The 14,077-nt window shown below is 42.0% G+C and overlaps 1 protein-coding gene across 1 annotated transcript in view; it reads left to right on the top strand.

The window, feature by feature from the left end:
* Positions 1 to 14,077, top strand: part of VEPH1 (ventricular zone expressed PH domain containing 1) — a 221,833-nt gene that overhangs the window by 12,470 nt on the left and 195,286 nt on the right. Inside the window, exons 2-3 of the mRNA XM_036756099.1 lie at positions 874 to 1,170; positions 12,515 to 12,730. Coding sequence (XP_036611994.1) covers positions 1,033 to 1,170; positions 12,515 to 12,730 — 354 coding nt within the window. The 5' untranslated portion in view covers positions 874 to 1,032. The remainder of the gene's footprint in view (positions 1 to 873; positions 1,171 to 12,514; positions 12,731 to 14,077) is intronic.

Here is a 14,077-nt window from a genome sequence, read left to right as displayed (position 1 = left end):
AGTCAAATTAATAAGCATTTATGAAGTACCTCCTATTTCCCCAGCATTGTGCTAAGAGCTGGGGATAAAATGAAAGGAAAAAAAATCCCTGCCTCCATGGAGCTTATAGTCTTATGGAGGAGACAACATGAAAACCACTATGTTCAAACAAGATATAGACCAGATAAATTGGAGATAATTTCAGAGGGCAGGCACTAGCATTAAGGGGGACTGGGAGAGGCTTCTTGAAGCATGCGACACTTTAGCTGAGACTTGAAAGAAGCCAGGAGGTGAAGGTGAGGAGGGAGAGAATACCAGGCATGGGGGATGGTCAGTAAAAATGCCAGGAGTCAAGAGTTGGAGTCTATTATAAAATGTTATGAAAATGTGTGAGTTAGATAGATGGATAGATAGATAAAACCCCCACAATTCTTTTTTTTAATTTTTTTTTATTAATTTTTTTTTATTTTTAGTTTACAACACACGGTTCTACATAATGAGATCCAGATTTTCTCCCCTCCTTCCCCCCTCCCTCAACCCCCACAATTCTTAAACACTTCCTAAGTCAGGCACTCTGCTAAGCAACTGGGAATATAAATACTAGCATATAAGACAGTCCCTGACCTCAAGGAGCTTACATGGTCTCTGCCTCACTTTAGATCTTCAAGCAGATGCTAGATGACCACTGGTCAGGGAAATTGAAATGGATATGTTTGTTCAGGAATGAGTTGGGTTCAACAGTCTCTGAGATCACTTTAAACTCTGAAATTCTCAGACTCTTTGTTAAAACATTTTTTAAAAGCATCTTTTCTCTGGTGAGACCTTGAGTTTTTCTCCAAGCCTTCTGCTATTTTGCTAATTTCCATAATAAATCTTGTGTTTCCCTCCTTTCAGAGTGTATCAGAAGAAATCTCAAAGTCCAAAGAAAAAACTACCTTTCTAGGAAAACCACGTGCCTCTCTTGCTATGCCCTTCATTGCTAATAATCCTCTCAAAAGGAAGCACTTGGCTATGTGTATCCAGAAGTGGAGTTGATACCCACGGGGCACCATCATGCATCATCTGTTCAGACTGGTTTTGGGACAAAAGGACCTTTCCCGTGCTGGGGACCTCTTCTCCTTGAACGACTCAGAGATTGAAGAAAGCCTGTCAGAAGCTTTGGAGCAAATTAAAATAATTAGCTCATCTTCAGTAAGTAACACTATTTCTTGGATGGGGTTCCTAATCTTTTCTGTCATGTAGCCAAATCATGAGAAAAATAAAATATAAGGGAGGTGAGTGATATAGATCAAAGCTAGGAACCTTGGGGAATGAACCTTCATTCTGTTCTGCTCAAGACATCTGCAGGAGATGGGGAAAAAGGACAGATAGGATTTTTAGATCTTGGCCCTACTGGGCTGTTTTAGTCTGATTTTGTAGAAAGAATTAACAAGGTAGCCAGTGACTGATGTCTTGGTACTCGACTGTGATTGCCAGACAGCCTTCTGTTCACTCTTGGAGAACAGGGCTACAGGGATTACAGAACATATTTCAAATTTCCTGAGCCTGCTTGGCAAAGATGGAAAAAGGGAGTAAGCACAGAAATTCAGCATTTTTGTCCTTTGAAGACCAGCCTGCTCATCCTAACAAAATCAGTTAAACAAAAAGGCATTTGGGCTGAGGTCTAAATATTGAATGGAGATCAAGGGATAGGAACAAAAGTCATATTTTTTTAAAAGGGCAATAGACAATTAGCATTTATTAAATACCTGCTATGTGCCAAGCACTGTGCTAAGAGATGGAGATACAGAGAAAGGGAGTGAAAAAAGCCCTGCTCTCCAGGAGCTCAGAGTCTGCAAATTATGATGTACAAACCAAATTTCTATAGGAAAAATTGCGGTAATCTCAAAGGGAAAGGCATTAAGATTAAGAAGGCCTAGGAAAGGCTATGACTTTAGTTGAGACTTGAAGGAAGTCAAGGAAGCCAGGAGGTGATGAGGGAGAAAGTTCTAGGCCTGGGGGACAGCAGTGAAAATTCACGGGATTGGGTGATTGAGTATCATGTTCAAAGAACAGCAAATAGGCCAGGATCATTGGTCAAAGAGTTCATGGAGGGAGGTAAGGTATAAGAAGACTAGAAAGCTATGAAGTGGCAGGTTATAAAGGACTTTGAGGATTTTGATCCTGGAATTAAGAGGAAGATACTGGACTTCATTGAATTGGTGGTGGGGGTGGGGGGGAGTGGGAAGGAAGGGAGGGAAATGATATGGTTCCAGGGGTAGGGAACCTACAGCCTCAGAGCCACATGTGGCCCTCTAGGTCCTTTGATTGAATCCAAACTTCACAGAACAAATACCCTTAAAAAAAGGATTCTAATGCCATTAGACCATGTCATTGTATGCGCTGGAGTGTGGAGAGACTTGAGGCAGGCAGACCCACCAGTAAGCTGCTGCAGTTGTCCAGGCATGAGGTATTGAGGGCTTGTACCAGGGTGATGGCAGTGTCAGAGGAGAGAAAGGTGTGTATACAAACAATTTTAAAAAGGCAAGAGCAATAGGACTTGACGGTACAGGGTAAGAGAGTTAAAAGTTAGGGAAGACACCTAGGGTACAAGCCTGAGTGACTGGGAGAATGGTGGTAGCAATGACAGGAACAGGGGAGATAGGAAGAGGGGAGGGTTTGGGAGGAAAGACAATGAATTCAGTTTTGGACGTGTTGAGTTTAAGAAGTGTATGGGAAATCCAGTAACCTTCCCATCACTCAAAGTGGCAGCTACGCGCAATGCTTAGAGACAGGAATTCTCTCCTTCACTTTTTCTTCTGCTTTGCTGTTCGAACAATCAATAAACTTTTATTGTGCTCCTACTGAATGCTGAGCACTTTGTTGAACACTGGGAAACACTCATTTTTGAGCACAAGTGAAATTCCTTCAAGAAGTTTGCAGTCTATCTGCTCTGCCTTATTTTCCTATCTCCCTCATTACTTTATATAATATCTTATGTAGTAAGACAAGAAGTCCATTTCTAAATGTATTAAAAAAATACAAAATGAATACAAGGTAGTTTGGGGCAGGAGGCCACCAGTAGCTTGTTTAGTTCTTTTATTCTTAGTACCTGCACTTCACTTACATATATTTAAAACCAGCTCAGGAAGAGAGAGTGAGGCTAAAAACTCTGCACAACTCTGCCTCACTTAAATCCAATTCACACCAAAGTCAGGGCATCATCCTGTGATGTCATTGTTCTTCCTCAAAAAGGAAAAAAGGACACACATCAACAACAAAATTAGCTAAATTTGTTCATCCTCCTTCTTCCTCCTATTCCCATCTGAACAAAATCTATTTCAAAAGCCCTTTCTAAAGAGAATGACTAACAACAATGTAAAGAGAAACAATATTTAAAAACAGAGGAATGCTGACTGATGCAGTGACATCAGGACTTCAGAAGACAAACGGAGAAGTCAACCAACCTCTTGGCAGGGCGGTGATGGACTACAGTTGCTGAATGAGGCATGCATTGTCAGGTTCATATTAGTTTTGTTTTGCTGAACTGGACTTTATAGATTTAGAGACTAAAAGGACCTCAAAAAGTCATCTGGTTATGGAATCACCAAATTTAAAGTTGGAAAAGACCATGAGAGGTCTAGTCCAATGCTTTCATTTGGATAGGAGAGGAAATGGAAGTCCAGAAAGAAGTGACTTACCAATGTCCCACAATTACTAAGTGGCTCAGCAAGGATTTCAATTCAGGTTGTCAATCTTAAAATCCATTGTTCCTTCCACTGTTGAATGGTGCTTCTCAGTCCGATCCCTTCATTTTCCAAATGAGGAAATGGAGACCCAAAGAGAAAAAGAAAGGCTCAGGAACAGGTAGGAAGATACAGGATTTGAACCCAGACACTAGGTCCTCTGGCTCCCAATCTAATACTCTTTCTACTTGGTATAAGCAAATGGAAGGATGGGGAATGTGTTATTGGAAAAATAGCAGTGACTATTTTAAGGAATTGAAAAAAACATTTACTTAAAAGAAAAATGAAGTATCTACTGAGCTGCCATGGTCGGTGTTAGCTTTTTAGCCAAGCCTGGATCCTCCCATCCTTGCACTTCAAAAGCAAGATTGCTCAAACCACCTAGCATCCACTTAGCTCAACAGTGTTTGCCCATACTTGGCAGATTTGCCAAGTAGGCAAAGGACAGAAGCTGAAAGCAAACCATCATGATGCCCAGAATGAGCAAATGTGCATATTTTTCCAGGATAACAGCTCCTGCTTATGTTGCAGTTAAGAGTCCTTTAAAAGGGATATTGGCAGCCAGCAGGAGAAGCTCTCCAAGTTCTCTTACTGGCTGCCATGAATACTCTAAATCACCAGTTAGGGAAGCCATGGCCCAAATGCTCTCCTTTTCCCAGGTAATGTCTTGATAACAATTTCATTTCCACATTTCTTCCCACAATATTAATCAAATTAATTTGGCTTGAGATGCTGGTTGTTTCCACTTTCTGAATATTGTTCATTTCTAGGCATCCTCTCCTTCCTGCTCCACTGGGAACAAGTTGACCGAAGGTGCCCTTGATTTTCACCTTTGTAAAGGATTAAACTGTTAAATCTTGACATATCAAAATGGCGATGGAGGATAGGGAGTGAGGACATTGACATTCCCTTAAGCCTAGCAGCTTACCAGGGACTGTTTTCAGTTTGTCTTTGTATCTACAATACCTGGCACAGTGTTTGATACTAGAGGTCGCTAGTTAGCAGAACCATGAGTGTAGTGAGAGTAGTGAGTTGTGCACATTTCAAATGTGGGCATATTGGTGCTCCCAGTCCAGGTGAGATCTTGATAGGGAGAGAGCTGCTTTGTCATCTCCCTAAGGAGCTGACCAGGGCAGCTGTTAACAGCAACACACCCCTTACTCCCCAGTGCTGCCATTTGCTGTCATTGCTCAGTATGACAAGCCTTTAGAACAGAGTCTGCCATATTTGACCACAGTCGAACTCATTCCATGCCATGGCTTTTTATTGCTTTACATTGTGCTTTCCATATTGTCCTAGACACCCATGCCGTATGGTCACATACCCAATTCAAGGTCCTCTCTGGATCAGCATTAATTCAAATCCATAGCCTCCAAATGAAAGTCCCCTAGGGTCAAGCCAGATGATTCATGAGTTTAATGTGAAAAGTGTGTGATTGAATGGAATAGCTAAATAGTAATAAAGAATCAGAACAAGGAGCCAAATCCTGGTACCCACATATGCCCAACTGCCTACCATCTTATCGAAGGCCATTGTGAGTGACCTCCTCATGAATATCCAAGAAAGAATTAGCAACATCCTTGAAACCGGAAGCAGGTGTAGTTCAAGCACAGCGATCCATTCTGGTGACTTCCCTTAAACCAGGGACTGTTTTCAGTTTGTCTTTATATCTACAATACCTGGCACAGTGCTTGGTACATTGTTCTTGCGATTCATTCATTTTAGTTTTGTCTGACTCTTTGTGACCCTATTTAGAGTTTTCTTGGCAAAGATACTGGAATAGTTTGCCATTTCCTTCTCCAGCTCGTTTTACAGATGAGGAAACTGAGGCAACCTGATTTTCCCAGGGTTATACAGCCAGTAAGTGTCTAAGGCCAGATTTGAACTCAGGAAGATGAGTCTTCCTGACTTCAGGCCCATCACTCTATCCACTGTGCCACTTAGCTGCCCCGACTTGGGACACGTCAGGGGCTTACTGTAATAAATGTTTACTGGAGTAAATTGTATTGTTGAATCTAGTAAGCAGTCCAACAATTCAAATCAGCAGTACTAAAGATCACAGATCCAGGGGAGTGAGCAGGGAAATGTCTGACTTGGGGAGTAATGGGATCTAAATTGAGGGACTCACAGTTGGATAAGGAAAACAACATGGAGGCAATAGTATCCTGAGGGGTCACAGCACATTATATGGTCCTTACTCAGATGCATTAATAGGATCAGAGTATCAGGAATTTAGAGGCCACCTAGTGGTCAACCCCTGCCTTTTACAAAAGAGACAACTTAGCTCCAAGGAGATTAAGTGACTTTCTAGCATCTGATTTAGAACTGGAAAGAACTATGGGGGCCATCAATTATACCCTAATTTTACAGACAAGGAACATAACTTGTTTGAGGTCACACAGGTAGCAAATGTCAAAAGTAGGATTTGCACCCAGGTTCTTTGACTTTGGAACCAGAATGCTTAGCAGAAAGCAAGTCAGTTATGGGCTCTGATGTGAGATGAGAGGAGAAGATATACCACAGGAACGGGAGCCTGCGAATCTAGGGGCAGCTGACTTCTTTCCTTCTCTACCTACATTCAAACAAACACTGGTGCCTTTTGTTTCTTCCTCCACAATAAAGATCTGTCCCTTCCTGAAATCTTCAAGATGAAGTCTTTGGTGTGGGCCCCGTGTGTCTCCTGCTTTTGCTACATTAGCCTTGTCACATGTCTGGCTCTTTTCTACACTCGTTGGTCCAAAAAAACAACTATCAAAAGACCTTCCTTAGACTTTGTTCTGAGGATGCTATTGCCCTCCTCAGATTCCTCCCATGGCACCCAGTTTCTCTCCCTCCCTGCTTTGTGGCTCTTTCCCAATCTGCCTTTCCTTATGCCTTTTTTGTTCTTGAGCTCTGCTTTACCATTTACTCTGGTCAAGTGACCTTTCCTAGGTATAAAGGTGTAGACCTCTCCTTCCTCACATAGATCCCCACCTTCTCCTGTGTTGCCCATCTTGTCCCTGATGACTCTCCTCTGACACCCAGCCAGTAATCTCCAGCTGTTCTTTGGAAAACTTTCCCATATTCCCAGGCTGTGAGCTTTTCTGGATGGAACAGTTTCCCTTCCTGTGAGGACCGAGAAGCCAAGTGGAACCGTGCAGAAAGGACCAGCCTTGGAGTCACATCCATATGGCTTCAACTCTCACCCATATTGCTTGGGCGACCCTGGGCAACTGACTTAATGTCTCAGTGCTCCAAGCAGTTCTCAGTGCCAGAGCAGATGCCAATCTACGTTAGTAGAGAGTTTCCACCCTGGGAGCTCCTATACCAATAAAATTACTAGTCCCATCTCTCCTTCAAAATAAAAAATAAATTAAAATTGGAAGGAACCTAAGAGTTCAAGTCCAATAGGCTCATTTTACAGTTGGTGAAACTGGGATCCAGTGGCATAAATTGACTTGCCCAAGGTCACCTAGATAGTAAGTGATAGAGTTGGGATTCAAACCCAGTGCTCTGTCCACTGCACGCTGCTGACTCTTCTAAATAACCAACCCACCAATCATCCATTCATGTAGGACCACTCTGTAGGACCATATGTATGTTGTGCTGAGCAATAATTCTCCTGAGGGCTTAAATTCGAGTGACTAGCCCACAGCCACACAGGCAGCATATGTCAGAGGCAAGACTCCCACCCAGGCCTGCCTTCTAGCCACTGATCTTCTTTGTCCATTTTGCAGAAGATGGGACCGAGGAGGGTCTGAGATGTTCGGTCACTTGCCCAAAGTATCCCACTAGCAATGCTAGACCTGGGACCGCCACTCAGGTCCTCCTCTCTCCAAATCTCCTGCTTAAAATCACTGAATGCAGGATGTGCTTTCAGCCCAGATGGTCATGGGGCAAACTGCATCAACATCTCTGAAAAGCAACCAGAGAGAGGGGCCAGTACGGGCCTTTTGCCATCTGCTTCACTAGGTTCCCTATATGAGTAGACCAGCAGCAGAAACACTGCTACAAACAAATAAATGATTGTTCTGTCATAAAAATTCATGGAATTTGAATGTGATTTATGACTTTCCCTTCACAATTCCTATCATATCTACTTAGCAGGGTACATGGCCTATTTCTTCTGTAGTCAGCCGGATACCTCCTGTGTCCTTGCCTGGCACCCTCCTTTCCCTCTCCTAGCTTCCTTATAGTTTCATTTAGTTGCTGCCTTCTCCAGCAAAGGAACCCTCCTGGACACCGTCTACCTCAAGTTTTCATGTTATCTCTCCTCAAATTGTCTTGGATTTATTTATCTTTTTACATATTGTTTTCTCCCCCAAGACCCTAAAATTAAGCTTCTTGAAGGCAGGGACTGTTTTTTTTTTTGTCTTCATGCCCAAGGTACTTTCCACATAAAAATCACTTAATAAATGTTTGCTGAATTGAAATGATCTGAAAATTTAATGTGGTAACTACCTTTAAATATGATATGTTATTACGTGCATGGGTGTGTACATGTATGTTTGAGCATGTGTATTTTAAGCCAGATGTCTGGTGAATGCCAAAGGGCCTGGGTTCATATTATGGGGATGCCAAAACATGATTACTGGAGCCAGTTTAGAATTCTGAGTGATGGGATTTTTGAAGAAGCAGCTCTTCAAGTCAAGTGCCTTAAGCAGGGTGGGGGGAGGCGGGGCCCACGAAGTATGCACAGGTGATGGTGATCATTTAAGGAAGGAGAGCATTAACATCTAGGGAATCAGGAAAGGCTTCCTGGAGGAGGTAGCCTAAGAGTTGAACTGTGAAGGAAGCTAAGGTATTCTAAGAGGAGGAGTTGAGGAGGGAGTATATTACAGGAGGGGGACCCAGACTATGCAAAGGCGCATTGGTAGGAGATGTTCTGGTAGCAGTAAGTAGGATGGGCTGGTGGTAACATAAAGTATGAAAGTTAGTAATGTGTAATAAGCCACGGGTGGAGTCAGACTGTGGAGGCCTTAAATACTGAGCTGAGGAATCTGCATTTTGTCCTAAAGTCAATAGAGAGGCAATAAAAGTTCTTGACCAGGAGGGTGACATAGATTTGCACCTTAGGAAATTTATTTTAGTGACTTTGTGTAGGATGGATCAAAGAGTGTAGAAACTAGAAGTCAAGAATCCCTCTCACCCCAACTTTATGTGAATCCCCAGAAACCAGAGAGGTGCCCATGGCAATATCTGTTACCGTTGACCCACCACCTGTAAAGCTATCAGACCATGGAATACATTGTAACATATATTTACTTAAGATTCCTGCCTCAGGTACTTGAGAAAGAACTTGAGGTAGTACTGTATAATGGGGATTTCCTAGAGCTATTGAAACCTTTATAGACTAGTGACTTAAAACAAACAATCCCTCAGTGGAATGTACCCTTCTTGAGCTTAGGGACTGTTTGTTTTGTCATTGAGAATTGCCAGAACTTTGTTGTTGTTCAGTCATTTCAGTCACATCAACACTTCTCGACCCCATTTGGGTTTTCTTGGCAAAGATAATAGAGTTGTTCGCCATTTTCTTCTCTAGATCACTTTAAAGATGAAGGAAACTGAGGCAAACAGGGTTAAATGACTTGCCCAGGATCACAAAGTTAGTGTCTTGAGACCCAGATCTGAATTCAAGAAGATGAGTCTTCTCTGACTCCAAGCCCTGCCCTCTATCCACTCTGCCACCTAGCTGCCCCAGCCAATGTTTAGCACAATACTGTGTAACTATAATAGCCAAGCTTGGCCCCAGGGAGGAGTTGACAAAAATGCATCTCCTTCCCGTCTTTGCAGACATAGGGACGTGCTAGACAGAGTCAATGAGGTGGTTGCTTTGGCTCAGCCATTTATTTGCTTTCTCTTTTTTCATCTTCCTACTAGGGCTTGGATGGGCAGGTTAAAGAGAGTTGTATTCATCGAGTATTTATTAGGTGTCTACCATCTGGGCTCTGGAGGAGAAAGTGAGGCTGGTGACTTTGCACACCTCCCTCACTCAAATCCAATTCACTCCCGTGACATGGCATCACATCCCTGATGTCACAGTCCTCTTCAAGAACAAAGTACAAACAACTAGTGTCTCCTCTGCCTGTTGTAGAGGTGGGGCTTAAGCTGAGCCTTGAAGGAAGCATGGGAAGGCAAGAGGCATAGATGAGGAGGGAGAGTTCCAGGAATGGGGGAGAGCCAGAGACAATGCCCATTTAGGATGTGTATTATAGCACATTCACACACATAAACTTTTAGTACTGAAACAAAAGCAATAGAATGAATTTTCCTCTTACACTCTTGTGCAGCTATAGCCTAATGCTAGCCATTGGTTAATTTTGTTTGACTCAGTGAGAATCCTGATGTAAGGTGGACCCAAAGCCCGATGGTTTTGCTGGATAGGCATAATAAAGGCGTGTGTCCAGGAATTAGAAGAAAAAGACCCTCCCCCCAGCTTTAGTTGTTGGGGTTTGCTTTTTATCATATCTTTTTAATTCAAAAATTTTATTTTATTTTGAACTTAATAAAACAAGCATTCCCATAACATGTTAGAATAAAGAAAAGATTATTGTGCACGAAACTGCAAATCTATTATATCCAACTTGTTATTCCTTTTAAATATATAAATATAGTTGTCATGTAACTCTTTTTTTTCTTCCCTCCCCCTCACCCTAGAGATGACTACCATTAAAAACAAATATGTATATATACATATATATGTAAAACTGTTCTATACATGCTTCTATTTATTAGTTCTTTCTCTGGATGCAGACAGCGTCTTCCTTCACATGTCCTTTGTAGTTATTTTGGGTACTTATAATAGTCAAAGTGACTTAATCACTCAAAGTTGTTCTTAAAACAAATTGCTGTTGGCATAAACAAAGTTCTCTTGGTTCTGCTCATTTTGCTCTTTATTATTTTGTGCTTCTGTCCATGTTTTTTCTAAAATCAAGCTCATCATTTTTTATAGCAATATTCAGTATTCCATCACAAACACATGCTACTTGTTCAGCCATTCCCCAATTGATGGACTTCCTCTCAATTTCCAGTCCTTTGCCACCACAAAGAGAGCTGTTATAAATATTTTAGAACATAAAGATTCTTTTCCTTTTTCCCTAATCATCTTGGAAAACAGACTTAGCTGTGGTGTGGCTCCATCAAAGGGTATAGACAGTTTAATAACTCTTTAGACATATTTCCAAATTGCTCTCCAAAATGGTTGGATCAGTTCACAGTTCCACCAACGGTGAATTAGTGTCCCAATTTTTCCACATCCCCTCCAACATTTGTTGCTTTCCTCTTCAACTATTTAGCCAGTCTGATAGGTATAAAATGGTATCATGAGGTTGTTTAAATTTGCATTTCTCTAATCAATAATGAGTTAGAGCATTTTTTCATATGACTATAAATTGTTTTGATTTCTTCATTGGAAAATTACCTGTTCGTATTCTTTGACCATTTATCAATTGGGGAATGACTCGTATTCTTATAGATTTGATAAAGATATGTATGTATGTATATACATGTGTGTGTATCTGAGAAACCGTCTATAAAATTTTCCCCAAATTTTCTGCTCTCCTTCTGATCTCCACTACATTTGTTTTATTTGTACAAAAATTTTTTAAACTAATGTAACTGAAAAGTATCCATTTTACAATTCACACTACTCTCTATCTCTTGTTTATTCATAAATTGTTCACATGTCCATAAGTGTGATAGGTAATATGTTCCATGTTCCTCAGATTTTCTTGTGTTCTCTCTCTTTATACCCAGGTCATGCATCTATTTTGATCTTATCTTCGTAAATGGTGTAAGATATTGGTCTATGCCAATTTCTGCTAGACTGCTTTCCAGTTTTCCCCAAAATTTTTACCAAATAAGGAATCCTTATCCCCCAGTCTTAAGTCTTTACACAGGTCAAATACAAGGTTACCATATTTATTGGCTGCAGTAAATTGTATGTCTACTTTATTCCACTGATCTACCTATTCCCTACCTAGTGCCAGACAGTTTTAATAATTACTGCCTTATAATGTGTTTAAGCTCTGGTACTGCTAGGACTCCTTCCTTTACATTTTTTTTCACTAGTTCCTTTGATATTCTTGACTTTTTGTTCTTCCAAGTGAGTTGTTATTGTTTTCTTTTCTAATTCAGTAAAATAATTATTTGGTAACTTACTTAGGATGGCATTGAATATATAAATTAGATAAAATTGTCATTTTCATTATATTGGCTTTGCCTACTCAATTAATCTTTCTCCAATTATTTAAATCTGATTTTATTTGTATAAAAAGTTTTTTTAAATAATTTTGTTCATATAGTCCTAGATCCTGACTTTGTCATCTGTGGCTTTACTATCTCTGCCAATTCACCTATATAAAAGATAAGAAAGGGATTTGGAGCTAGGAATCTTGGGGACCCAAGAGAGTTTTTTTTTGGGGGGGGGCAGTTGTTAGAGTAAAGGTTGATTAGGATTTGATGTAATCTAGCCTGACTTTCCATTACATTGTGAAAAGTTCACAGACTGAACAATTCTTGAGAAATTTGGGGATACATTCAATCAGAGTCCACCTTCAGGTTCTTCCTGTTGTTGACTTTGATCTCAATAATTTCATCAGAGAGCACATACTTTTGCAAAGCTAAGTGAACCTACCCACTGGCCTGAGCTTGGTCATGTAGCTCAAACTACCAGGTGGTACGACCCAAGTGGCCTACAAAGTCCATGAGTGTTAGCTAATAAAGAAGGGGGGAATTGTTTGCTAGAAATCTTAGGCATGCCACCCCCTTAGCTGGCAGCCAGTGAGGTTAAGGAGTACAATTTATGGACTCCCTCTTTTCCTTACAAATAGGACTATTCATCCAATGGCAATGACCAAGCCGTGGTTGAGATCTGTATCACTCGAATCACAACAGCCATCAGGGAGACTGAGTCCATTGAGAAGCATGGCAAGGCCCTCGTGGCTCTCTGGGAATCCTGCTTGGAGCACAATCTCAGCCCTTCAGGAAAAGATGAGGACACACCCCATGCAAAAATTGCTTCTGATATCATGAGTTGTATTTTGCAGGTGAGTTGCCTTCTCACTGTATAGTTCAATTGGTCAATCAATATAAACCAGTAAACAATTATTTAGCACCTACTGTGTGCCAGGCACTGTGCTGAGCTCTGTGGATGCAGTCCCTGCCCTAAGGGCACTTACAATAGTTCAATCTTAACAACTTTTGCTCCTTAGGGGAAAAATGCCCTTCTCTTGGTTCTTCACACACAGCTTTTCATCTGCCATGTTTGTGTCGGCGGCCGGACGGGTGTGCCCCACACTAGCACCCCGTACTCCCCGACTACCGCCTCACACTCACCCTGCCCACGGGTCTTCGGACGTCTCCGGCTCCTCCCGGGGGACGCGAGAGGAGAATCACCAGACAGCCACCGGAATGCGACAAGCAGGTTTATTGCAATGGCGTACCAGAAATCTTACACAAAATCCCGCTGACCCTCTCTGGGGTGCGCCTTATATTGGGTGTTTCGGGTTGGCTCCTCCCCAGTTCCTCCCCGAGGGTGGAGCTCCTCCAGTTAGAGCCGCCCCGGTACTGACGTGGCAGAAGCCACACAGGCACTGCCCCGTCAGCAGGTCCAGACTCCCTGGCGTCTCACTACCCTCTCGGGAGGCCTAGGTCCAGAGCGCCCCTAACAACTCCCCCTTTTTGTTTAATGACATCGGCTTTTACAGCTTCCAAGGAGCGGCGCAAAACCCCAATCATACAGGAAATCAAGCAGGGCAGGCACAAACAGATGAGAAAGGCTAGTATGAGAAAAAGTCCTCCAATGGAGGCCCATTGGAGTAACTGGTGGACACTGAGAGTGTCCCACCAGTCCTTAGCGTTGTTATGGTTCTCTTCCCAGTCGCCATTGAATTGTATAGTGGCATTCTGTATGGCCGCAATGACCTCATCTAGCATATGCAGTTCAGTAGTAAAATTAGTGGCAGTACTGGCATCTTTAAGAAGCCTTTCTAACTGAGCATATTGGGAGACATTATAGGGAATAGGGGTTACACAAACAGGATAATACTTATAATGGCATTGTAATCTCATATATCGAATCAGTAAGGCTTGTTGCTGTACGACTACCTCAAGGACCTCCTTGAAGGTCTGCAGTTCTGAAAACAGCACACGGTCAATTTGTTCTTGGTGTTTCCAGGCTAAGCCGGATTGGACCATAAAGGTTTGCAAGGAGGAGGCAAGGAAAGCGACCCGTTTTTGTAATTGAAGAATTTGGACCTCTTCCAGGATAGTAAGGGCTAGATTAACAATAGACAGGACAGTGCCTACTGCTATGTCCCGCTTGGGGCGTAGAAAGTCTCGCATTATCCCATCAGAAGGGGAGAGGGCAAATGGGTCGGCCTCTACAGGATGGA

This window comes from Trichosurus vulpecula, chromosome 4 (genome assembly GCF_011100635.1).
Source record: "Trichosurus vulpecula isolate mTriVul1 chromosome 4, mTriVul1.pri, whole genome shotgun sequence".
Classification (NCBI taxonomy): Eukaryota; Metazoa; Chordata; class Mammalia; order Diprotodontia; family Phalangeridae; genus Trichosurus; species Trichosurus vulpecula.
The sequence above is the reverse complement of the archived record's forward strand: the minus strand, read 5'-3'. Positions and strand labels throughout refer to the sequence as shown.